This window comes from Falco naumanni, chromosome Z (assembly GCF_017639655.2).
Source record: "Falco naumanni isolate bFalNau1 chromosome Z, bFalNau1.pat, whole genome shotgun sequence".
NCBI classification, from domain to species: domain Eukaryota; kingdom Metazoa; phylum Chordata; class Aves; order Falconiformes; family Falconidae; genus Falco; species Falco naumanni.
In genome coordinates, this window is record NC_054080.1 from 11938252 (window position 1) to 11965940 (window position 27689).

The following is a 27689-nucleotide window of genomic DNA, read 5'->3' on the forward strand; positions in this document are numbered from 1 at the left end:
CAGGTAAAACAGAGTGGAGACATCTCAGAGGCTTTACAGCATCTTGCGTGTAGTCTCATACCTAAGGCATTAATGCCCAAGCATCTGATTCGCAAGTTTGTTTCCTTGCCATAAGTCAGACATTTGACATGTTGCTTACGCTCATTGTTTTTCGAGCATTCTCCAGTTTTAGGTTGTCCCAGTATGGTTGTCCCAGTATGGTGGCTGGCTTACTGGAGAGAATTGGTGGCTGAACCTCCACACTTTTGCCGAAATGTACAAGGAGGGCAGTCTCTAAGAAAGGAAGACATTTTAAAAAATACTGATTTAGATCATTTCGTAAAATGGAGAAAATTTCCTGGCACGTTATGAAGCACCTGGGTGCCTACAATGTGGTTTGAGGTCTTTGGTGGGACTAAAGATAAGCAGGGTGTTTTGTCCATTGTCCCTGTAACAGCAAAAGAAATACAGATGGGCTTTATGGGTTTCTTCTTGTGCCAGCTGCCTCTGCGCAGACTGTTACATTAATCATTTGGGAATACAGGTTGGGAAGACACTTCAAGTTAGGCAGCCTTTCCCAGACCTAGAATTTGCAATGAGATAGCATATATTGGTGTATGCATAGATGCACGAGATGAAGCTCGTCATAAAGTCATCCTATGACCCCACAGTGAGGGCTGCTCCCTCTCTGTTTCCCTCCAGCTGTATAATAGTGCCAGGAAGAGGAAGAGATGTGCTCCTTCTCCATGTAGGTATGATCACTCTGATTTCTGAGTGTACCACTGCTGGAGAGAGCTTTCCAGCGCTCCCAAAGACAGTTGCAGACAGGGGACACAGGCTACTACGACTTTGGAATTGCTTTCCAAAACCCTGCATCCTTGTCATTGTTAGAGCCTTAATTTGCTGAGCAGCTGGTTTGAACCCAAGAAATCATCATGGGTTTGATTTTATTGTTGCTATTGTTGTAATAGGAGGAGGGATTTAAAAACAGAAGTCTCAGTGCCGATGTTTGCCTAGAGTGTGAGCACATTGGTTTAGAGACTGATATGTTACCCCAGATTGTAGCTGAACACTTGAAAATGCCAAGCAGGAAGACTGCTGGGCTGTTGATGAGTTGTGTTATAGCATTGCGTTCAACATGGGATCCATACACAGAACCTTAGCAAGAGTCAGCTTGGGCAGAGGCGGGATGAATGGGCTCAGACCACAGGGATCTCATTATTACAAGATGATGCATGAAGGAACATGGTGTGAGGCGCTTATCATGACCTCTTTTACCAAGATGCGAACAGGTGGTGGATAAAGGAAGCCAGAGGAGGAAGAGGGGTAGCTGACAAAAGAAAGTTTGAGAAAAAACAAAGAACAATAAAAGGAAGATAAAACATTCCGGAAAAAAACTCAGGAATGTCGGACACACAGGTTTATGTGGGTATTTATCATTGCCAGTTCTCCCATCTCCAAGAAGCAGCAGCTCCTTTCTCTATCAGCAGTGTTGGAGCAGGGAAGATCTCTGCCAGACCTCCCCCACGGAGTCACTGTGATGCTCGGCTGCCCGGGAAGAAGTTCCTTTTAAGTAACGAAAGTAGTGGGAGGTCTCGTATCACAGACTGTCATCTCAGGGTCTGGTACACAGTTGTCAAGTCTTCTGTCAGTGGCAAACATCTTCATTAATAAATGTAGCTTACAACAGTGCACCCAGTGCTCAAGCCCCACATGGATGTGGCAGAGCACCTGGAGGACAGACTTCAGTAGTTGCAGAGCCACCTTATTTCTTCTCATCTGTGGCAGAGTGCTGCAGCTGCATTTGCTAGATCCTGCAAACAGAGATAATGAGGATTAGGAATACAGAGAGATCTTCAGAATGAACATTTTGTGTTCACAACCACTGCAGTGTCTTTTTATCTTGTCAAAGAGATGTAGACAAGTCTTGGTGTGAAGGAGAATCAACCCTGTGTGTGTGTTGGCGTGGGTGGGGTGGTGGTGCGGAGATAAACAGTTGCCCCAGATAATTCTGAGGTTAGTAAACTGTTTCAACAAACAGCACAGTATTTGAGGGCCTATGTTGAATCTCCAGTGAAAAGAAACTGACAAATACGACAACGCAGTATCAGCAACAGGCCTATAAGCTCTCTGCATTTCACCTAAGAGTACAGATTTACAGAGAGCTCTTTGACATCCGTCCTTATATGAGAAGTAAATTTTCAAGAAAATAATTTCAATATAATAAAAATCATGGCATCGAGAAATCATCTTGTAATGTTCTTGCACAGTAAAAAATAGGCTCTGCCGTATATTCTATGAATTAACCAATTAGCACACAAATAGAAGATACTTGTAGCCCTCTCTTTAACAAGATTTTGGTATTACACATCTTTTATTTAAATTGATATTTCCTTTAAAATGTACATGACTTTCGTAGTCTCAGATACATTTCAGGATTAAGTATGTGCAAACCTGTATGCATGTGTTTACTGTCAAGAGTGCCTTGCCTTCTAATTATATGAGCATTCAGCATCTGCTTTGTCTAGGACAAGTTGTGCTGCTTGGAAAATTCTTGTCTTTGTGTGTTTTTTCTGCCCCAATACAGAAAAGCTCCTTCAGCATTCTCCTTCACCTCCCTCTTCAAAGTGTGAAAGGCAGTTCAGATATTTCCAACCCAGGATTTTTTAAAGTAAGAAAATATTATTGCATCAGGAGGAGTATGCTTATAGTGGAACATGGTGCTTGTTTCAATGCATTTACTGTTGGCAGGCTCATTCCTGTTTTCTCCTGTTGAGCTTTATAGTTGAATCTTGTGTCTCAGAAGGCAATAGAATTTCAGGGGGATTCTGTAACCCCAGAATTCATGGTGTATCACAGTTTCACCTGCTTAGAGAGTAACTGTTTAGTTGCACTGAAGAATTAATTGAAGAATGAACTAAGTTTTAAAGCTGAATTTATGTAGAATGTTGTACTGCTATCATATCTGTATCTTTTTGCACACAGCCATTAATTCAGTGAAGCTCAATTTTATAGCAGGGAGCATTGTAAGAAAATTATAATGGCTAGGAAGATAAGCCAGTGCCTCAACACAAGCTTATTGGTAAGACACTCCTAGAAAGTTTTAAATAATTGCCTCTAAATACTAGAAAATCACTGCAACTTGAGAATGTATGTTCATGTTTCTTTTGTAATTAAAGATACCTTAACATTTCCTGATATGTCCTTGTTCATTTGATAAGTAGCACAGTGCTCGTCTTTGTCTGTATGCCTGGAGTCTTGCTGGGTAGCATCATGCTCTGTTGGTGCCTAAGATCTAGGTTGTGACCAGCAGACATGTTACTTGTAGTTTACTTTTCCCACACCTTTCTGGAGTCACAGGAAAGCAAGACTATGGATTTCTGAAAGATTTTAGTGAAATAAAATTAAGCTGGGTTTGTAAAGCAGAAACAGCCTGCCTATAACTCCTAAACTATGTATGGATGTTTTTTAAAGGAAAATGCAATTCTTTGAATCCTGGACTCTTATGAAGTCTAGCCTCAGAAACTGTTGCCTGTCAGGAGAGAGTTAATGTCATTTGACCAGCCAGCATCATCTTGCTGCTGTGCAGGATTCCCTCTGAACACCCAACTCTGTTGGTGCTGGGTGATGGTGAGGGGTAGGAAGGGGCTTAGAGTGTGAGGTGGGAGAGAGGAGGTCAGGGAAAAGGAGCCTGGATGGTCTTTTCCCTTCCATAAAGTGCTTTTATTATTATTGTTTAATAAACAGAGCTACCCTATTAAGAAAAAGATACCCTATTAATAAAACAAATCAATTGTAATAGAACAAAATGTGGTGTGTTTTTGACATTTGCCAATATTAAGTATAGGAGAAATGACAGCTGAGTAATTACAGCAAAAGAACCATTAAATGGAACTTGAAATATACACAACTTTTCTAAGCTTGGGGCTGTTTGACGTTTTGTACTGTTGATTCTTCATTTGTAATAGGCTAGTCATATTCAGTTTATGTTGATGAGTTGCCCTGTGCTTCTTACTAGTCTCCTTTAGGTAGACAGCAGATAGCAGTGGGTGCTATAGTTGCAGCCACGTGTTCTTTTCTTCCCAGACTGCTGGGATTTCTTTTCTCATTTTCTCTCTGTATGTTTAGTTAAAGTGCTGTGTCTGTTCAAAGCTACTGGCAATGCTGCATCTGCCACAACCCTGTACATTCTTGGGTTACGCTTAGAGGAACTCACTCTAAGTCTGTTTTATTTAACACACTCAACAGAGGGGAATGGGAGGCTCTTCTGGTAAGACCTGACTTTATTCTGAAACCCCAGGGAAACTGCAGACAGCCTGAAGGATTTTCACTCTGACTTCAGACCTCTAGCTCCCTCAAAATTCAGTAGGTTTTCTATGAACGTGGGAAAAAGGTTTGACTCCATTGAAGGAATCCTGACTCCCATAAACCTGAACTATCCTCTCTGTTTTGCCTGTGCAGGATATGGTGCAAGACACCACCAGAGTTAAAACACTTAGATTTAGGCTGTATGAATAGAAATCAACAGGCATAATCCCAACTTGCAGAACTAGGAGTTACCTAAACATTTTATTCTGTTTTAAAACAAACATTTTTCTGTTAGCTTTTTCAAAATTCCCAAGGATCTTTGTTTCCGGCCACCTTATCTAAACAAATCAAAACAAATGCTGTGCACAGATTCCTTGCTACCACAATAAATAGCTTGTTTTAACTTGGGTGGTTGTGGAATGTTGTTTTGGGGTTTTTTTTGTCTTTTTTGTGTTTGCCAGAAAAACAGCCTCAGCATGTAGAATGACAGGTCATCTCAAGAGATAACAATATTTAAAATTAGTCTGAGGGGGGCTTCTTCAATCCATCTTGCATTTACGGAGAGGCAAGAGCCTGCACAGGACCATTCCCATCAGGCAGCTGATAGGGGACTGCTTAGTTACCCCTTCGGTGTGTGTGCATACCTAACACATGGGAACACCAAGCAGCTGAAGATGACTTGCAGCAGGGCAAAGTAGCTTCCTACTCCTATTGCGAGCGCAGGTTGGGACGGATTCAGTTACCTTACCTTTAACACTAAGGAGAAGGTCATCTATCTGCTTGCATACCTCTCCAGCGAGAGACGATGAAATGAGCTTTAGACTTTTAAACCTCAGAAGAGTGGAGGTGAAAAGTTTACTGTGAAGTGGCTTCAGCACACACCCACAGGAACCCCACTGTGTGGCGGTGATCACATCTGCTGTCACAGGTTGTGGACTGCAGTTTTCACCCACCTCAGCACATACAGCCGAAGCCAGTGCTTTTGAGAGGTGCTGAAAAAGCAGAGGAAAGACAAGAGAGGAGAGGAAATTTTTCCCCCTTGATATGGCTTGCAACAGACATATGTAATTTGTCATTTCCAATTCCTTGTTTGCTTGCCAAAGTAGGTAAGGAGATGAACAGCCAAACATAAACTGTAAGTATATGAGGAAAACAAGTGGGATGCTGTGTGATTTTTCTCACTTGTTTTTCCAGCTGTCATCATCTTGAGAAATGTTGCACTGTCAGCTGATAGGCATTTATGGCTTCAGCTCTTGGAATTTTGACCAAGTATTTTACATTTGCTGTGCTCTGAGTAGTAACCATGCCTTGTGCCACTTTCTGAATGGGGAATGCCCCCAAGCCCCAGTTTTCAGAGCAGGCAAGTGTGAACGCATCTTTTAAGAAGTTTTACCTGTTCAGCATGGGAAATAAGAAGGATAAAGAACATTTTAGCCTTGGAAATTAATTCCAACCCAAGCAGCATCAAGAGAGGGCCTCCAGGTATTCTTCGAGTTGGGTTGAACATAAACTCTGTTTTCACCAGGGTTAAATGTTTCTGAGATGTGAGTCCTACATACATTACCCAGTCCTTGCTGCCAGCATGACTAGACATTCATGCAAGTCCAAGTACACACCAAAGGCATTTTCTTTCTGAAGAAGGTGTAGTCCTTCTCCATCATGAGATGACACAGTCCTGACAGCAAGCTGTGAGAGAGCCTGGCACTGGTCCCTTCCCCTGTGAAACTGGGTAGCAGCAAGCAGCTGTGCTGCACATCCCATTGCGAATCTCCAAGAAAATGCAAAGCACTAGTGAAATGTAAGAGCCCTGTGCTTCCTTATCAAGGTTTAATGTGACAATTTCCTCTTGGAAATTTGTTTTGGTGGCCATCCTTGGGTAATTCATGCTGAGCAGTTACTCTCCTACTGCTGCGGCAGCAGACGGGACTTTGAAACGTGGGTGTCAGGTGGGGGTTCTGCCCTGCAGAGGTTTGAGGTGTGAACCAGCTGTCCATGCAGCCTATCCTCAGAAACTGGTTTTATTTCTGTCTCATCCCAGTTGTCTTTATAAGAACAGCAGGTCTGGTTACAGCACCAGGGGAAATTAAACTGACAGAGCCAATTTGTTCTCATAAAATAAATAGAAGTGGCCTTTGGGTTTAAAGCATGTGATTTCCACAAAAGGAGGAGGAAGAACAATTAAGATTGCTCACCAGATTATATTCTTTGGTGGTTACCAAGTAGGCACTTAAACATTAGCAAGTGTCCAAGAAAACTATTTATTTTTAAAAAGTGTTTGTTGCCAGAAAGAATTCTGTCAGATCAGCTTCCCTAGCTGCTGTGAGCTCTCTCTGCTGAAAACTGAAAACTGGCTTGTGAGCAGGCGTGACCTGACCAGCAACCTGGGTGAATGGGCACCTGCATAGAAAACTGCCTCCCCTCTCCTGACCTGTGCTCCCTGAATCTCCTCCTGCCATGTGGGACCACACAGAGAAGTCAGAAATGTTTTACCTGGAGGGAAAGCTGAAGGATGGACCAATTAACTTAAAAGCCAAAAACCACCAAACCAGCCAGTGACAGGGCTAGCATTAAAAGCCTTACCATATCTCCTGCATCTTTGTCATTTTACTCTGCTCCCTTGCTCATGCCATTCTCCAGTGTTCACTATCTGCTGGCTTGATAGGGTAGGCTTGTGAAGGATGTATTAAAAATGAGAAGGACATCCTTAAAATGTTTAGCAAAATTCAGCAGTTGCATGCTTAAGCACCAGTTTTCCCTCCAACAGCCAGCCTTATGGGGCACTTTTCATTTTACAGTCCCAGACAGATATCTGTAGAGATAATATAGTTTGAAGATAACGAGCTGAAATGGTGACTCTGGTCCCATAAGACCTTCCTTTGTGTGCAGGCAACTTTGCTGTGATACAGAAGAGAGAGACAACTTTCTCTAATGAGATATGTCTCATGACAAAACTGTTGGTACAGAAGGACGTAAGGGAATACTTCTGCTATTTGTTTTTTCTTCCGCTGTTGCACATCTAGAATGTAGTGGTCACATAAGTGTGCTAGCCCAACAGGCTCAGAAAGTCGGGCAGGGTGATTATTCCCTGAACAGACCTGAAACTTGCTATACGCTTTCCATAAAAAGAAGCTTCTCTCCCCGCACTCCCCCCCCCCCTTTATTTTTTTTTTTTCCTTCCTTCTCTCTGAGCACATGTTTCAAGAATGGAATCAGTCCTTCGCAACAGGTTGTAACGATGACCCTGTAGTTCAAATGGTGCAGTTATCTCCAGCACGGGAAGGTCTTTGGGGTGACAGAGAAACATCTGTGTCCTGAGGTAGCTGAAGGGGCTTGAGTTTATATGACTGCTGTAGTTTTGTTACTGCTTAATTAGGAGGTATAACACTGCAAATCTCTGATTCTGCCATATTTTAATTTGGGGCCCCTGCTTTGTGTAACCATAACCAAAAGTTGCAACTAGCAGCTAAAATCTGAGATGGCTTCTTTCAGAAACACAGCATAGACTGTGCCCCACAACCTGTCCCTCATCACTTGTCTTGAAGGTTCACAGAGGAGGGCTGTTCTGAATTAAAGAAGTCTCCCAAAGTCATGAGGCCCTTACAGAGAACATGGTGCTACCTACCTACATCTTTTTCTTTGGTTGGTTGAGTTCTTGCTTACACATCTCATCAGCCTCTACAGGTGGCCTCCTGACATGAACAGAGCAGTCTTATGGCCATTCAGCACTAAAACTGCGTATGACCTGCTGTTCTGAGAGAGAAATTTGGCTGCAGACCTGAGGATCCTTAGATTTGCAGCCAAAAATAGTAGTTGCCTGCCTCACACTAGCTTTTCATATGCACAGATTTAGCTGCATCGTAAGGATGTACAAGCATCCTTGCTTTAATGTGCATTTGTGCTGCAAATCTGGAAGATTAGAGGCCTGAAACAGGTAAATGACTTTGAAATGGACCTTTTTTCTTAGGTTTCTGAGGCCAGTATCATTCTGCCTTTTATAATCTTGCCCTTCATGCCTCCAGAGGACAACACTTCCTGATTGTTCAGTGGGTCTGTGATACTCATACAGATTCTCCACCACATTTCAGTCTTGGTACTCCTACTGTCTTTCAGTGTGCCATGATATACGGGACCCAGGGACTGCTGATAGTCATGCACAGGAGGTGGTTTAAAATGCAGGCATGTCAAGAATCTTTGCACTTCAAAAAGTTAAAAGGAATCATTTGAAAATATTCTTGGACTACTCTGAGGTAGACTTTAGCATTTTTATTTCTTGATCATTTAGCCATTTCAAGTTTCTGTTCAAATTCTTCACTTCAACCAAGAGTACTGGAAATATTTTTTTTAAATAAAATTCAGGTTCTGTTGGACAGAACCAAAGCTTTTAGGAAAAACCCCAAACAACAAAACTGACAAAACCCAACTTATTTAAAGTTGATAGTAACGGTGGGTCTGAATTCCTGATGGAGAGAAAAGGTGGTTTATTTGAGGCCAGTTCTAGCAGAAGAGGGTTTAACAGGGTGTATCTACTTTTACTATGAAGCTACACTGCTATAATGTATACAAGACCTTCATTACTTATTCATCCATGACCTGGATGAAGGGGCAGAGCGCACCCCCAGCAAGTCTGTAGATGATACAAAGCCGGGAGGAGTGGCTGACAGACCAGAAGGCTGCGCTGCCATCCAGCGAGACCTGGACAGGCTGGGGAGTTGGGTGGGGAGGAACCTGATGAAGTTCAACAAAGGCAAGTGGAGGGTCCTGCACCTTGAGAGGAACAACCCCGTGCACCAGCACAGGTTAGGAGCTGACCTGCTGGAAGGCAGCTCTGTGGAGCAGGACCTGGGAGTGCAGGTGGACAGCAAGGTGCCCATGGGCCAGCAGTGTGCGTTGGTGGCCAATAGAGCCAGTGGGATCCTGGGGGGCATTGGGAGGAGCATGGCCAGCAGGTGGAGGGAGGTGATCCTGCCCTCTGCCCTGTCCTGGTGAGGCCCCATCTGGAGTGCTGTGCCCAGTGCTGGGCTCCCCAGTTTGAGAGAGACAGGGAACTGCTGGAGAGGGCCCGGTAGAGGGCTACAAAGATGATGAAGGGACAGGAGCATCTCCCTTATGAGGACAGGCTGAGAGAGCTGGGACTGTTTCGCCTAGAGAAGAGAACGCTGAGAAGGGACCTTATCAATGACTACAAATACCTTAAGGGTGAGTGTCAGGAGGATGGGGCCAGGCTCTTTTCAGTGGTGCCCGGTGACAGGCACAAACAGCAGCACAGGGAGTTTCACCTGAATCTGAGGAAGAATGTCTTTACTTTGAGGGTGACAAAGCACTGAGACAGGCTGCCCAGAGGCTGTGGAGCCTCCTCTGGAGATGTTCAAAACCCACCTGGATGTGATTGTGAGCACCCTGCTCCAGGTGAACCTGCTTTAGCAGGGTCTTGGGCTAGATGATCTCCAGAGGTCCCTTCCCACCCCAAACGTTCTATAATTCTGTGATTACTGACAGCCCAGTTAATTCTTGCAACATACAAGTATATTAAGGAAATGTTGCTATTCCCATTTTCCAAAACTAATTGATATAAGAAATAAACGACTTTTTATAAAAGCTGTTTTCTAGTGCAACTCTTTTCAGGTTTCAATGAAAACTGAGCATTTGCATGTCAAGTGGGCAAAGCCTGTGAGTCTGTAGCACAAAAGTGTCTTGAGCACCATCTCCTGCACACCTGGGTAGTGTTCCAGTTACAGCTCTGTCCTCCAGTGACCTCCAGGGCATGTGGGGCTTTAGACAGTTGGTGGCAGGGAGAGTACATGAGATAAATGTCTTGTGACCTTCTGCTCCTTCAGTAACCACATGTGAAGCAGGGTTACTTGAACTTCATATTTAATCAATAAGAAATTGCACTTCAAATGCATACAATTGAATACAAAATTTAATTTCTCCGTGAGGCATTTATTCCTCATCATAGTGTAGAATTCTTGGATCATCCAAGGGGGAAAAAAAGCTAATATGAGAAAAGTTTTAACTGTGTATTACAATATCTGCCCCATGTCCAGTATGAGAGGTGGTATATGAAAGCACACAGTATTTGCTGTCATTATGGGCTCACCAAAGCCACTCTTTATTTTAGGACAAGGATGTTGATTATCTTTTCTTTTTTTCCTGTATGAACCTTACTTCTATTCTGTTTTCATAGATGCATTCAACAGGTGACAAGGAGCTTCTTACCTACCCATTTTTAAACTGTAGAGGCTTGACTTGCATAATGTAACATGGCTCAGGCAGGTGGTCAAGCATATGTTGAAGTGAGCTACCACTGCTTTCAAGGGTTCTTGCATCAAAAATACCACTGCTGTTCTTTTTCATCACTGCTGGTTGAGGGTGGCTATGTCTTCCCTTTGCTGATGCCCTGGAAGCAGTGAGAAAGCAAATTAATCTCTTCATAATTCTGCAGGTGACTAAAGTAAACTATTTCACCACTGAAGCTATGGCATCTACAGCAACATGTGTAAGGTGGCACTAAATTCAAGCCATTTTACCCCAAAGTCCAGAGGGCCGTCGCAGGGTATACTTGGTCAGCATATCCCATGTTTTTAGCTTTAACTATCAAGCCTCCAGGAAACCTAATCCAGGGGTGCTCAAATGTCACTAGCCCACAGGCAGCAGTAAAGAGCAGGTACTGTGCTGTAGAAAACATTGTGGTTTTTTCCCAGTTACCGTCCCTTACAATTTTTTTTTCTAATGTTCCCTGTCTTGGGTTGTTTTCAATGCAGCCAACACATTTCGTACAGGCTGGACACCACTGCCCTGACCTGTGTCTTCTGAAGCAGAACGTTACTAAAGGTGCTCTAAGCACTTCAGCTAACATTTAAGACTCTCCAGTGGAAAGAGTATAGTAAATCCTTCTTTTGTTTCCTAGTGGGTAAAAATTACTGCTAATTACTGGCTGGAGCTTGTGTCTTTCAGAGCAGCCCTTTGTGTAATTGCTCCTTTCTAGCAGAAAGCCAGCCACATGCTGTGTGGCTAAGTTGTGCGCTCCTTCCCCCACAAAAAACACAAAACAAAAAACCTGGAACAGTAAAGCCCTGCTTAAGCTAGCTGAAAGCAGATCTCTAGGTCTTTTGCTAACCTGATGATTTTGAAGGGATCTCTAAGGAGGTGGTTCCCTTACAGGTTAAGTGAAGTCATGCTCTTTTTGAGTAGTGTGAACTGACATTTTCCTTGTAAAACAGCCTCTGTGTGAATGGGCTGAGGGTGTGGGCTGCTTTTTTTTTTTTTTTTAAACCAGCTCTCCCTCAGACTAACATCTTGGTCCTGTTAGGAGCTGGGGAAGGAATTTGACTTAAGGACCAAAAAAAGTCAAAGGCTCTTGTTAAAAACAACATTTTGGGGGTTTACTTTAGAGTTTTCAGGAACACAGAGAAAGGGTAAGCTAAGGTTTCTGATTTGCGATTTTTATCTTCATTGAGCCTTTATCGTTTGATAGTCGAGGAGTATTTAAAATACCATTTTTCCTTATGATGTCTGTGGAATTTGTCACTTTCTGGCTTGACTGTTCACTGTAAAGGTTAGGCAGATCTTTCTGGAATTTACAACTTTCTACTTAGGTGTAACACAGGACAATATTGTTCCTAGGGAGAAAATGTACTTTTGTATATCCTGTGCATGTGATAACTAGGAAAACCACCCACATGTTCAGTGTCTATATTCTTTAGGCAGCACCTGTGAAGTCTTTTGGGTGAATTTTTCAGTTGTTCTGGAGGGGTGTGTTTCCCAGTAGTTGAGTGCATTACGCTTCTTGACACTGCAAAGCAAACTTCAGCTGATAAAAAGGCTTTAAGGGTATCTGTTTGGCTTCATCTTTTACTTGTTTAGCACTGAAGGAAATTAAGCATAGTAACTGTGCATAGTCAAATTTAGCAGCAACAGCATTCCTGTTCCTACGGCATTTTGATGCACATGGTAACATCTAGTTCATATCTCTGTGCATACACCAGGATAGCACATTCTTTAGCTTGTGAGAAATGAGGAATGACATTTTACGGTAAAGAATCTAACAGCCAAGATGACATGATCTTCCCTTCTAGCCTGTGCTTTGGGTTTTATGTGTTCAGGCCCCATAGCTGAAGTCTCATGCAGTCACTTCAAATGCTGAAAATAGAGTTACTGCTCGTGTGATGGGCTAGTAAACAATACTCTTTTGAGCAGATCTAGTTAAGCCATTTTTTTCTGTTCCCTCTCTCCCCTAAAGCAACTTGACCTGGAATGTGTCAAACTTCTGTATGTACAGAAATGTGAGCTGCTGCTTGCAGTTTAATGGGGAGCCTTTTTACAACTGTTTAAAATACCTCCAAGCAAGCATTTCCTATCAGATAGCAAGTTGCCTGAGAGATACAGATGACAGCACCCCTTAATGTAACAGCTTACTTGGCGTTAATGATCTTGCCAACATTAAATTAATTAACTGATATTTATTTCATTTTTCTGTAATTAGGAAAAAAAAAAGAACCTACAACCAAGGGACTGGAGCAACCAAACTTTTCAAGCAGAGCGGTTTGAGCTGGAATAACCAGTTCAGTTAACACCATTTCCCGCCACCATTATCTTAATTCTCCACTTGCTGAAAGAGCAAGTGATGAATGCCTTAATCAAATAATATCCTAATGTAGTCCAGATGTGCTTTAGGTCATTTAATCAGTAGCTTTTCAGCAGGAAAAGAAGGAATAATGAGTCTTTGGTTGGAAGAGGGGAGGGGAGCAGGACCGGAGGGATGGGAAGTAGTAAGTGCTGAAAGGGAATGGCTTATTCCCCAGGACTTCTCAACTGCCTTTTTCCCAAATAAAGAATTAGAAAAAAATCCTGTCCAAGTCTCACTTTCAATGAAATACTCTGCAGGAGACAGCGAGATGACTGTAGTGCTTAGTTTGTGTTACGAGCAAAGCCTAGATGAAGTTGCTAACTGCTCACAACATCTAACTCACATGGCAGGTCATATTTATAGCCTGGGGACAGCAGTGGCATGTGGAGAATTTAGCAACATCCTCTTTTTTAAAGACTGTACACATTTGGCCTCTTACTAGCAAAACTGTTCTGTAGGCCCTATAATTTGACTTCTTTTTCTATTAAATACTACTTATTCACTGGCCGTTTGTTGAAATGGTGTGTCATTAAGTCCTGAGATCGTGTTGGCTACATTGGACTCATCATTTAATGACAGCGGTTTTCATTTTGCGGGTTTATTTCTCTGAGTGGGTATTTCTCTACCTGAACCATCCAGAAAGTTAAATTACATGCATGCCCTTAGAGGAAAAGCTCTGTGAATTGCAGCCCACTAGAGTTACAAGGTTTTGGCTCTTCCATAAAACCTCTAGCTTTTATCTCAAATGCAGTTTTCACTGTGGCATGTTTCTGGAAAAGGGGACTGGAGTGAAAGCATTTTTGTGTGGTGGTTTCCTGATGGGCTCTGAACGTGGTGACACATTGGAGAGCATGACTCTGGAGAGGTGGTGTGTCAGGCTCTTGTTGGAAGTGGCTTCTCTCCCCTACACACTTGTGTGTGTGACACAGCTATTGGCAGAGACTTCAGTGACATCCTTTGATCACCATTGTATTTTCCCACTCTCCACTTATGTAATTCAAGTGATTTTTGAGCTAGGACTAAGCTAGATTTCCTCTTGATGTCCTCTCAGTTTTCCTTTGAAAATGACCCGGTGATCTGCTTTTGCCTGAGGTAAGAGCCTTTTCACATTTTAGGTGAAACTAAATATAAATTGGGGCCTTTTTAAGCCACTATGGCACTGTCTTTATAGTGAGTTTTAGGGGTCTCTAGCTTTAAAACAACACCATTTCTTTGAAGAACTGGGAAGGCGGCAATCTATAGAGTGCTCAAGCCAACTGGCTGGACAGCCCTGGCACTGTGACCCTCCCAAGGCTCACTGCTTGTAGTGAAATAAACATTGTCCTGTTCTTGGTGCTACAGGCAGAGCAGGCTACCATCAGGTGAGATGTGCTGCACCATGCACGGTTACCTAGGCATACCTTTGTTTAAGGAGATTTTGCTGTGATGGGTCTTAAGCTAATGCATGAGAGCAGCTGTAAGAAGTCCTACTGGCAAGAGGCAAAGCATCAATAATAATTTTTAATCTTCTCCAGCACTGAAAGAAAAATAGATGTTCAGCCTTCCCCCCTACCCCCCATATCTGAGCAGAATTTGTTCCTTCAGCCCTCTCTGCGTCATCATTCCTAACTGTCAAACTCCAGTAGATCTTCAACAGCAATGCCCTTTAGAAGTGTAGCAAATATTAACTAGGCTTTAGGAAAAAGTAGTATGATCTCTGGCAGTTGGTGTTTGTGAAGCAGAGAAGTGAAAAACAATCTGGTTTAGGCTGTGTTTTCAAAGGTTTCTAGGTGCTTGCATCAATTAAAGCATTCAGTTTCTACTGTATTGCCCTGGAAAGTAAGTGGAGAAAGTGCTGCAGCAGAGATCATGTGTCTTTGTTCAGAAATTGTAGTTTAGGCCACTTACAAAAGATTTGTAGAACTGTATCAGCCAATGAAAGAATCTGTATCATTGGAAGACTTTAATTTAATACTAATACATCTTAGAAAGCCTACTTGTGTGCTTATGGCAGGTTTATCTCAGTTACTTGAACATATTAAAACAGTTTCCTAGCAGCCGTAAGATCTGCTCAGAGAATAAGTAAACGGTGTGGCCTTTTGTCTCCATTTACAGCCTTCCTCCTGTCCCTGCCTAACACAGATTCCTTCCTCAGGACGTCCCTTTCTCATGCACCAAAATTATTAATATGCCAGTATTTTTTTCCAGATCTCGTATTTACAGAGGAGGGTTGTATCTCTGTTCTTTAGGTGGAAGAGGAATCTCCCACCCCTGATGAAAAGACTGAGGAATTTTGGAAATCCCCTTGTCTCATTGGTTTTTTGCAAGTGACCGTAAAGGTCACCCTTTCCTTGTGCTGACATTATCTATCTGGGTTAAAGAGTATTAAAAGCAAGGCTTAGTTTAGCGTCCTTTCCCCTCCCCATTGGGATTAGGTCACGCTTTACCAGAGCAATTGTTCTATCCTCAACATGTGTTGGGCAGATTTCAGCTGCAGCATTTTGTGAAACGGTGATTTTTCATGCATATATTCAGAAGCCACATTCTGCTCAGCTCAGTATCCATATTGGACGTTCTGTTAACTTGAACATTTTTCTGTCTTTATTCAACTGGGATTTCTTGGCTTTCACTTAACATCAAACCAGTGGCAGAACGTGAAAGGGTGCTACTAACAACAGAGCCGTGAGCTCTGAGCTCACATCCAGCAGCACAGACTGAGGGGTGCCTCTCCAAGTGGACTCTGCACATGCAATGGTTCATGGTACAGGACCTCATCTGTGACCTTCACCTGTGAGGAGGAAAATCTCCTTCTGTTCCTTAAGGATTTTATTATACCTTGTATTCCCTGCCAGGTAGTGGACAATTTTCTAATCGTGTAATATTCCTCATGCGTTAGTGGGATCCGATGCTCTTCATTTCCTCCAGCACACCGTTGCACTTCCTTAGGTAACACTGGAGACTGCTTCAGGAAATTGTATTTACCATTTTAAGTGACTTAGCACCACATGCTCTGTAAATCAAATGTCCCAGCTGTTGGATGCATTCATTCTTCTTTAAGCACAGACAGATTTTAGAGACAAGCCGCAGAAAAGTAAGCCTTAGGAAAAGTGTCTAACACAGTTAAAAAGTACTAGAGTATCTGTGGTGGTGTGGTTGATTAATACGCTGACACATTTGTATTGACCTTGAGTCTAGTATTGTCTCTTTGCAGCATTCCCATGCCCTCACACAGGGTGTACTGTTCTGGTCATTCTGTCCTCAGGAACTGAGTGAAGCAATAGAAGAAATAATACTTAATTCTGCATTTTTCTTTTGAGATGGAAATCAATTTGGAAGTGAAAGGAGCATCAGGAGTTGGATTTGAACTGATGGGAGTGATGAGAAAACCACATTTTTCTGGATGAAACACCTCTTACGCATGCATTTCCTGCTCTAATTCAGTTGCACTTTCAAGCTGACCTACATTACAAGAAGCCAACAGTGCAGAGAACAAAAGAATGATCTTTTGAATGCAGGTTCATGTACCTGAAATCATTTTATCACCAATTTACAGATCTCTTGAGTACTAAGAGCTCCCAGTTCTCCCTATGTGTGTGAACTGCAATTCTGGAGCTCTTCAGGGAATCCTCTTATCTGGATGCTGATAGAAAATGGGGGGATGGGGAGGTGGGGGTGGGGGCATCAGAGGGGGGGAATGTGGCTGAACCAAATGGTGCTGCAGTTTCTGAATGAAAGTTTAATCACAGCTTACTGTAATTTCACATTTGCATTTTGATTACTGTAGAACTGAACAGAGGTTTCACAGCAAAACTCACCAGCCACACACACTGTAGTATCCAAGTCTACACCACCTGAATATATACTGCTTTCCCTGGTGCCAGCTATGTAATCTTCATCCTCTAATAACCTGTGGTAAAATTTCTTTATCAGAGGTGTTATTTCTTTTAATTCAGAAGTCAGCAGCCCTTTGTCCCTAAAGATTCATTTCTGTATAAATCATTTTGTCCATGAAGGTGCTTCATGCAATTACAATTCTTTGCAGGTATGGGTATGAAAATACTTAATAAAAAATTGTTAGCCTTTTAGGTTGTTGGTTTTGTTTTGTTTTGATTTTTACAACAGCTGCACAAGCATTTAATTTAAAAAGGAGGATATCTGGTTTTCTTGCTTCTGTAGCAATAGTTGAAATCCGGTCATTAGGGCTGTAAATTCTTCACAGAACAGGTCTGTATTTTTAGGGAGCAAGAGAAAATAACAGGCATAAAAGAACAAGTGGCTTCCTATCTCTAGAAAACTGCTTACAATATATATACTTTGGAGTTACTGGGAAGTAGTAAGGGTTATTATTTCCTGGCTTGCACAGGAAAAACTTCAGCTGTTTAGAAAAATCTGGTATCATTCATTAGGTGTACATCATTAAAATATCCTACCATATAGTATATGTTTGTCATTATTTTTGAGCCGTTTTTCTCAATCTTAATTTTTGTTATTGCAATCAAGTTATTGCAGCAACAAAAGAAGACTGGACTTTGATTTGATAAAAGAGCTTTATAGTGTATCACATGGGGAAGCTGAAGCCTGTGGCTCAACTGGAATGAAAAAAGAATATTGCAAGGACTTTCACGTGCTTTCTGAGCATATGCACTCACAACTTCTTCTCTAAAACAGGCAAAAAAAAAGGACATACAGAAAAGCACTCAGAAAATGTCACACAGCAAGTTCTCCAAGCAGCCACTTGTTCATGTGCTGTATCCCCCCATCCCTTACTACTGTCTGTATTCCAGAAGAGTCCCCCACTGCTTCTTAGGGGGACGTAGCATAAAATTGCATTGATTTTTATACTATACTCTTCCGATTCCTTAAGTGCTTAGAAGGAGATAAAAACAGATAAACCAGCTTTTTATAAAGAAAGTGTGCCTATTGTGCTGTCTGGCTACCTCAGACAAGTCATTGAAGACCACAGAGAGCTGCTTATGGAGACTGTCACTTGTGGCACTCAGTGCTACAAATTTTTCATTATCATAGAAATGGTTTCTGTTTGCATATTGAAGACACTGTGTACTACACTGAGAGGAACAGGCCAGGTCTTGCTTTTGTGTGCAAGTGGGATTATGAATGGAACTATTCAAGGTGGTGCCGGCATGTGCCTCACATGAATTTAATGTCTTAAATTCAACAAAATTCGGCAACAGGAATTGGGGATTTATTTTCTTTTCTGAAACTTGAATGTTATCCAATTTCATCAAGTGAAAAATTGTAAATTTTTTGGACAACACTTTCTGTAGTATTCTTAAAACCCTTAGGAGTCAGTATGAAAATACTATATGGGAAAATGGGACCTGTTCAGACAGAAGCAAGGAGACTAAGCTTTGGTTTGGAACTTTTTTTTCTTTTTTTTTCTTTTTTTTTCTTTTTTTTTCTTCTTTTTTTTTCTTTTTTTTTTTTTTTAATGAAAGGACAGTTTCTGTAGACAATAGGACTAGAAATCTCCTTCCTTTTCTTGAGCTCTGCATTATCCACTAGTATCCCTTTTCTTCCTCAGCTCCAGGATCTTTTTTAATTCTCTGCCTCTGCTTTCTCTTAGCTCACCTGAACAGAAAATTTCCAAAACACAGTGTTGAGCCCATTTCTTCAGAGTGCTTTCTGCAAAGGCTCCCACCTGGAGCATTCTTACCATGCCAGTGACAAGGGGGAACACCACTTTTCTGGAGGTGAACAGGGTGGCAGCCACCCTACAAGAGCCTGGTGTGGTAGCAAGGAGGTGCACCAGCTGTTATGGGAAGGGACAGTGGTCTGGGCTGTCATTCCCATCTGGAATGACATGGGATAGTGGCACCTTTCTGAGCACCTGTTGTGTGGTAGTGAATGTGAGCTGCAAGGGATGGATGCTAGCACCTTGTCTGAATTGCCTTTCTTGCCTATTAAGAACTGCAACACTTCTATGCCATACGATTCTTCTACAGAAGATGACTTCTCTAAAGAAATACTTTCTGTTGCTGGCAAGAGCAGAGCAATACCTGTGTTGGCTAGGGGGTTTGTCACTGGACAGGGTGGCCGTCTAAAAGCACAGGTATATATGATGTCTATATCTTTGCAGTGCTTAGGACTAGTTCCATCTGTGATGCAGGTGGTGACTGTGTTCTTCAAATGGGTGAATTGAATGAAAGCAGCTGCTCTCTTGAAGGTTTGCCAGTCAATTCTCTAGAAAATCCATGGTTTGGTTCCTTCTCCTTTACAAAGAGACGTTAGAGAGGCAGGACAAGACAGCAGGTGAAGAGGGAGAAGGTGATTGACATCAGCAGGGAGTTGTGGATTAGCCAGTCAACCTAATGCAAATGTCACGTTAAGTTACGCTATTGTACTAAAACTGCTAGAGGTGTGCCAGGCAGAACAGATCGAAAAGCAGAGGGGAAAGTATTGAACAAATCACTGGCTTGGTGATCAGGCAGTGGGAGGAGAAGCAGGTGCAATACAGGGCATCTCCAAAGGAAGATGAAACCTGAAGAAACGGGAAGTCAGCATGCTGATGACACCAGGAGACCCACATCATCAACAGCGGTCCTGAAACTTGGCTGTAAGGATTGGTAGATGCCCACAATGAGGAAACTGTGTTTTAGTTTTTTTAAACCGTGAAGTTTTTAGTTGTTTAATCTTTTCCTTTCTCTCCTCCACCTCCCCGTTGTTTCAGAAGAATGTTGACGTGGCTCAGAAGGCTTGCCTCCCACTTGTTGTCATGTGCATTTTGCATCACATCAGACAAAGGAAGCACTGGCAGTACATTTGCTGGGTCTTGCTAGTAGCACACCCACATTTTTTTCCTTCTAAAAGAGTTGATTGCCCAAACACTTACACTTTTGTAGACAAAGAATTCAACCAAGGAGGAAATATGCTAACAATTCTCTAAGCTGTTAGTAACTGCAGTTTACCAAAGTGCAGCAGCATTGTAGAAATGACGGTAATTACCCAGTTCCATCTTGACTTAAACAGAAATGAATGCACATTCAGAGACTGTGTAAAAGTAATGGTGACTTCTGGAAAATCTGGGTCTAGCTGAGCAGTGTATGGGAATTACTGTGAACGCTGTATTGCTGACTGCAACCAGAACTGAATGCAGCCCTTTTCCCATTTACAGGCCTTTGTAATGGTGGAGGCTTTGAAAAGCCTTCTCCCTGTAGGCGGCACATACAAAGCTGTTGGTATATACTTATCACCAAGGAGCAAAAGCAGCCCCCTGCACGCTTGCCTCCTGCTGCCAAGCGACTGAGGCAGGGGGTCTGTGTGCATCCCACCACCCTCCTCCTTCTCCTCCAAGCCTCCTCCCACTCATGGTATTGTTATCCCGATATGTGCCATTTTCCCAGACCTAGCCAGTTATCCTGGACAGGCTCTGCGGCCTGGAATGTCTTGAAAAGCTTGGTTTTGTCAGCTGCTTCTATCCTTATGATCTCAGTAATCTTCTTCAGGTAATTCATCAGTAGTTTGACTTCTGGTCCTCACAGGAGTATCTGAAGCGTACTCTTATTGACATGGCATTCCAAAATTGTCCCCATGTTCTGCCAGAAGTCTGGAGGGAAAATCTGGGTGGGGTGGGGTGGGGTGTCTTAATTGTTTGGGTTTTGGGGTTTTTTTTTTTTTGTCCTTTAGCGTTCTTCCTTGGCTTCTCAGTGCTGCTGGGAGCCCTTCTCCCTGTTCAGTTACTAATTCCCAGCAAAGAAAGGCGCCTGCCCATGAGTAGCAATGTTTCCTCATACTTTTTACTGCATAATTGTCTGGTTTACTACATAATTACATGTGCCACACTAATTGCACAGACATAGGCACTTTCAGAATTACATACTGTCATAAATGTATGCCCTGATCAGACAGCTACATGTAGATGCCTTAACTGTGAGATTCAGATTGCAGCTATGATAAGATGTGCTCTTATTAAGAAATTGGTAAGAGACTGCACCTGTGGTTCTGTTCCCTAACTTGAATACCCAAACATGGTGTGATCTGAAATAGTTCGTCCATTAAAGCAGTGGTGGAAAGTTGACATGCTTCAGTGAATGTGGGGACTGGGGAGCCCTTTGACTCTGTTTTGGTTCTGCAGGGAGATGTATTTCAGTGGCTGGGGCGCACAGTTTTGTTAACTGATTTGCTGTGTCAAAGATATGTTCTTGTGGCTACAGAAGACATGTAGGTAGCTACCAATGTCACTAGAGGCCTTGATCTATCTGATTAGAAGCAAATGTTAGCAGGAGCATGAGGGAATGCTCGTGGTTTGTGTGAAAAGGAGAGCCAGTAGTGCTGCACTGATGCTTATGTTCCTTGCACAGGCTGCTCCAGGTAGCAACATCTGCCATTTTGCACCAGCAAGTCATGCAGGGGAGATTTAAACCCAAACACCAGAAAGGTATTAGTTAGTCCTGTCACCTGAGTGCCCATTGTGTCATGATACCTGGAGCCCTGCAGGGAATTGAAGAGTGATTCCTGCCCTTTCAGGTTAATTTTTTTTTTTTCTTTCATTCCTGCTGTGCCACTCAGAAAGTAGGGACTTCTTATACTGGTTGTTCTTTATTTGTTTGCAGAAGATCTGATTTGTTGAAGATATCTCCAATGGGACTAAAGAAGAAACTGACCACATTTAGATATTTAAATAGTGAAAAATGTAATAGGCTTTAAGAAAAGTACTACTAGAAACTTCAGGTAAAGAATTTCTAGGTTCAAGAGAAAGTGAAATGCAATCAGAACCAATCAAGTATGTAAAGTAAAATACATAGACAAAAGCGGGTGTTTTGTTTGTTTTTAAAGGTTTTTCCCAATGTTTAAGCACAACGAACAAGCAGATACCTTGTAGCTGAAGCCAGCTTTGTCTTCAACTGTGTACAGCTACATAGTTAGACAGAAAACTCTTTCAAAGTGCTTTTAGAAAGCGAGCTCTTCTGGCTGGCTGGGTATAATTCCTTAAGGTTGTCAAATGGGTTTTACTGCCTGTGTAAATCCAGAGGCTATGTCGTTATTCAGGTCACTGGCAAGTACCATTGTGCTCCTAGCTGATCATCTGCTGCTGCTGTGTGTATTAACAGCCTGCAAGATAAGGGACAGCAAGGGCAGGGGTGACTAGCAGACGACAGGTGCCCTTGTTGGGTTGCCACTGAGTTCACAGGGTTTGATCAGCGCCATTTGCTTCCCAAGTCCATGCCTCACACATAGAAACGCTGTGTGTGGAAAGGGAGCCAGAGACCTCAGGTATCCAGCTTCTGTTCTGAAATGTTAGTCAAACTGAATAGATGTGTCAGTTCTGGTTTTCAGGAGTTAGGAAGAATTAGCAAGAGTTAGCAAGTTGTTATTGAATAATGTTGAAAATGCCCTCGTCTTTTATTTTGGTGTTTCTTTTTTTCTGCTTTTCAGCAGTAAAGAATTATTGAAAAATTCATTGACATGTTACCAGCTCAGTCAGAAGTTCCTTCAGACTTTACTCATGGGAAGTTCACTAGGCTGCTTGACCAATAAAATATGTCCATGTGTGAACATAAATAGTGTTTCTTTCAATACCCTGCTTGAAGGCAGTGGCAACACATCAGTAAGAAATATGAATCCAGTCCATCTGCACTGCAGGTCAAAGTAGTGGGAGGGAGGAGACCATGACTCTGGTCCCTGTCATGCTCCTTGTGGTGGTCTTCATGCCGTGGGAGTTACAAACATTTCCTGTCTCCCAGGTCCAGTTGCATGTGGGTTTCCGTGTGGGCTGCATGAAGACCCCACATCTTTCCAGCGCTGTGTAATTCTACCCTCTGTTTGATGACCAAGATTGACCCACTGAGAACTGAGCATTCTCTGCTATTGCCACATCCTTTTTCCTAACTCGGGATGAATCACCTACTCTTCCTGCGTGTTAGCATCTGTTTTGGCAAAGCGGGGGCAGTAATACTTTTCATCTGCAGAAGCATTATGAGATTTCCTTTAGGTGTGGAAAGCATTTTTAAAATACCAAGTTGATAAGGTGGTGTGTGCTGCATGTGCAACCCTTTGAAGACCGTAAACTGCCAAGTCATTAATAACTTGGAAATCCAAAGCTCATTTTTAGTGGCAAATCAGGAGCCAGGCATGAAATAATGACAAAGTGGGGATGGTAAGCAGATGCGAGATACTGATGTGAAACCTTGTTGCTGTTTTAGTGCCTTGTCGAGCTTATAGTAATGTAACTTTCTGGGTTTTGCGTTAATGATTTGCCTTGCTTTCCTTCCTCCACTCTGAGGGGCTGCTTTAATCTCACATTTAGGCAGTGCTTGGATTTGCTTTCCAGATGGTGTTTACTTTGCAAAAAATAAAACGTTGCTTTTTAGGACTTCATCATAGTTTTTTTCTCTTTTATTTTAGAAATCTTCCAGAATCCCTGAGGATGACATCAGGTTGAGAAAAAACAGAGACCAAAACTGTGCCAATTTCCTGGAGCCAGCTAGTGTGCTTGCTACAAAGGAAGAGAAAATGGAAATTGAAGTTCCAGTTTCTGAACATAAAAGTATCACCACAGTGGCTTCACCACATCCCATAGACAGTCCAACCCACTTCTTTTCCCCTGCTGCCAGCCACAATGGACTTAAGGACAGGCACAAATCTCTGGATAGTGAAGTTGCTAAAGAGATCAGATACCTAGATGAAGTGCTGGAAGCAAATTGCTGTGATTCTGCTGCAGATAATACCTTTAATGGGACATCCTCCCCTGAACCAAGTGCAGTCTCCATTATGGATGGCTCGGGGGCATCTGATAATGTCAGTAATGATTCAGTACTCAGTGAAAGAGAAGAAATTGTAGCCAACAGGCAGGCACCCTTGGTAGTTGAACCACATGAAGCTAGCGCAAAGGATGAGAACCTGAAATCTAATGGCCATTCCTTGGGTGCAGTGAAAGAAGACACCAGGGACAGTCTGAAGGTGCCAGGAAGTCCCACATCTTCAAACAGTTCTAGAAGGTCCTCTAAGGATGGAGAAACAACTCTTACAACCCTTAAAAAAGAGGCTAAGTTTGAACTACGAGCCTTCCATGAAGACAAAAAGCCCTCAAAGCTTTTTGAAGATGAAGAAGAAAAGGAAAAATACAGGGTCCGTAAAGTGAGACCATCAGAGGAGATGATGGAACTTGAAAAGGAAAGAAGGGAACTCATTAAAAGCCAGGCTGTCAAGAAAAACCCTAACATTGCCGCCAAATGGTGGAACCCTCCCCAAGAGAAGTCCCTGGAGGATCAGCTAGATGAAGAGCATCTAGAGTCCCACAAGAAGTACAAGGAGCGCAAGGAGAGACAGCAGCAGCAAGGTGCAATACCAATATCCCCCAAACAGGTCAGCTGCTCCTTTGTACCACCAGAGCCAGTCAATATCAAGAAAGAGGATATTGTCACAGAGCAAATTGACTTCTCAGCTGCCAGAAAGCAGTTCCAGCTGATGGAGCATTCAGGTCTGTCTCAGGGTCAGGCCCCACCAAGGCGGTCAGGAACACCCAAAATGTTCTCCATCAAACCCTTCTACAAAAGCCTCAATTCTCCACAAGCAGACAAGCCGCTGTCCTCTGTGACAAGACCCATTTCAGTGTGTGGGCAAACAGGACAGCTTGAAGGTAATGATGCCACTGTTGTCAAAGCACAGAAGGTCTCTGGTAGCATAGAAGATGATACAAATGCTCAGACTACCACTGCTGACCCAGTAAGAGAGTCACCATGCAGTGATAGCCCCAGAGCTGGACAGGCCTCAAAACTGTGGGCAGAGGATGGAGAATTCATGAGTGCAAGAGCAGTCTTCACAGTGGTGAAGGATGATGGACAGGGCATGCTAGACCAGTTCCCCAAGTCAGGCAGCGCCTCTTCCCCTCCAGAGGAGCTTGACTCTGGTTTGGATGACTTGTCTGTCAGGTCTCAGGATACCACTGTCTTGGAGACCCTTTCCAATGACTTCAGCATGGATAACATCAGCGACAGTGGTGCCTCCAATGAGACCATGAGTGCCCTGCAGGAAAGCTCACTGGCTGATTTCTCCCTGCCACAGACCCCGCAGGCTGACACCCCAGCAGAGTGCAGGGAAGAAAACATCTCCAAGTCGTTCAGTGACCCGGGCTGTGACTTGCCCTCCTCTGCCTTGGCAGATTCCATGCTGATTGATGACCAGCTGGAGTACCACGCTGGCCTGCTGGTTCAAAATGCCATCCAACAAGCCATAGCTGAGCAGGTGGATAAAGCAAATTGCAAGGAGGAAGAAATCCGAGCAGAGAAGGAGATCTCAGTCAAAGAGCAGCCAGTCACCAACAGGCCATCTCCAGCCTCCAAGGAGCAGCAGAACCCAATGTTTGAGCCACCCCAGGTGTCTTCACCTGTTCAAGAAAAAAGGGACAGCATACCAAAGACTTCAAAAGAGGAAGACTCAGGACTCAGGGAAGGGAAGAGTTTGCAGCAGTCACCTGTGTACTCAGCCAGCCAGCCGTTCTTTGTGGAGGAACACAAGCACGAAGTCAGCTACTTCAGCAAGTATTCAGAGGCAGCTGAGCTGAGGAGCACTGCCTCCATCCTAGCCATGCAGGAGCCTGAAGTGACTGTGGGCCCTTTCAAGTTACGGTCAAGGAAGCAGCGGACTTTGTCGATGATAGAAGAAGAGATCAGAGCTGCCCAGGAACGAGAAGAGGAGCTGAAAAGGCAGAGGCAAGGTCTGCAGATGGCACCAAGCCCTGTTACGAAGAGTGCACCACCCATGCCCACCAGAACTGTGTCTTATAAAACTGCACCAGGTAAGAGCCCAGAGTGTCAGAGGGGAGGTGAAGTGTGACTGAAGGGTCAGGTCAGATTCAGTTTTATTTCATCTTGACTATGTCGTTCTGCAGGGAGCAGGAGGGTTGTCATGACTGTGTGCCTGGAAAAGGCAGGCAGAAGGAGGGCATGGGATGACCTAACTTTCTGTCTGTGAGCACACCCGTGGATGTGGGGTTTTTTTCCCCCAAATGTAGGGTAGACCTAACTTGCGTACCCCACTCATGATCATTAGGAATCCCTGTGCTCTATTCATCCGTTGCCACATTGTATCATGACATATCTACTGCTGCATTGCTCAGATCACCCACTGAAATCTAGGATCACCGTAAGGCAGGACAGCAGTGTTCTTTGCAGCTGCAAGACTATTTGAAAGACAGATATACAAAGCCTTTTTTAACAGGCTTTCTGTTCTCTTGCATGTCATTGAGGAAGTGCAAAGGTAATGAAGATTTACAGACTTTGGAGGTTTGCATCAGATTTCTTTTTGTGTATATTATGCTTTCTGTTTTCAGGTATTTCTTGGTCGTCTTAATGAACTTTGGTGAAAAGATCTCCAGAGCTGTGATTTGGCGTGTATTTCAGCTGGTGTCATTCACTGCTGAATTAAACAGGTGTCACAAACAAAATGCTTAATAGATTCGGTAGAAGTCCTCTGACTGATCAGCTTTAGGGTCCTTGTGGTGGCATTCACAGCAGTTACAGCTTATCTGTCTCCTCCTTCCCTTTGCAAAAAATAAACCAATTAATGGCTTCTTAATATAACAGACACACAAAAAATTAAAACAAAAATTAGAAACACATGCCAGGCTTATTTCTGTGTAATGATTTTTATGAGTATAGACCTACACATGCTTTGCAAGTACTTAGAAGGTTTTGTTAATAGTGATCATTGTGAAGAAGTATTAGTTTTGCCCAGAATACTTAAACTCTGTCCTTATTTCCACTGATGTAAATCTGGGCTAGTGGTGCTTCCAATAATTGTGCAGGGTGATCCTTTTCTTTTGAAAGTCATGGCAAACTTGGATAGGGTCTGCATTTAGTCCATTACCCGATCTGACTGTGAACTTGGAGAGTTATACAGCATTTAAATACTTGAGTTTGTTTCTTCTGCAAAGAGAATGATTTTAACCTGTGTTTCTTGCCAAAAAATGTAACAGATGTTGATAATTTCTTTGAAGTGCTATTGTTATTATATCTATATTTATATATCCTATAGAACAGCATTTTTGATAGGGAGTCTCCATGGACTGAGGTGTTCTAAGCAACATCTGACAAGATGTCACAGTCATGGCACCACAGGCCTCAGCTAGGAAGACTCATTGTCTAAAGGTGTGCTAATCAGCACTTTCAAAAATGGCAACATCTGTAGCTGCTCGAAATAAGGCTGGTAGTGGTTGCTTTTTACTCACAAGTGATGTTGGAAGGGCTGCTGACACTAACACTTGTTTTAATGGAGCATCTGGGAAAACAGTGTACTTCTGCTTGTTCTTATTTCTCTACACGACAAGGCGTTTACTTTGTGTCTGATGTTAAAATGTTTGTTGTAAATTACATTCCAGTGAGAATGATAAACTTACATTTGTAATGAATCATTCCAGACAGTTTCCTTTAAATGTCCAACTGCTGTACGTTAAAGAAAGAAAACTGGGATCTATTAACCAATGACTCAAGCTACTGCAGTTTGCAGCTGGTGACAAGGCAAAGAATGAATTTCTAGGAAAAGATGAATATGTGGCAATGTGTAAGGATGCCATTGATCAAAAACCCCACAAAGAGCATTGCCAAAGTCAGTCTTGAATCTTTTACTTCCAGTGTTTTTGAAACAGCGGATGTACTCAGCAGAGCTCTCAGCTGACGGAAATGAGCTTGGCACCCTTAGCATTGCAGAGTGCGTACCCTCACCCCATCTCATCCTTGCTGTCCCTTTATCCATCTGTGTGTTAAGTTAAAGCTTGCAGACAACCCTAAAAACAGGGAGAAGGGATACTATGCAATCTCTTGGCAGATTGCAGCAACTGTCC

General features: G+C 42.9%; 1 protein-coding gene across 4 annotated transcripts in view; it reads left to right on the forward strand.

Annotated features, from left to right (window-relative positions):
• PALM2AKAP2 (PALM2 and AKAP2 fusion) overlaps positions 1-27689 on the forward strand; it is a 271951-nt gene that overhangs the window by 227302 nt on the left and 16960 nt on the right. For all 4 annotated transcript variants that reach the window (XM_040579708.1, XM_040579712.1, XM_040579711.1 and 1 more), the window contains one exon: positions 23255-25646. In XM_040579708.1, coding sequence (XP_040435642.1) covers positions 23255-25646 — 2392 coding nt within the window. The remainder of the gene's footprint in view (positions 1-23254; positions 25647-27689) is intronic.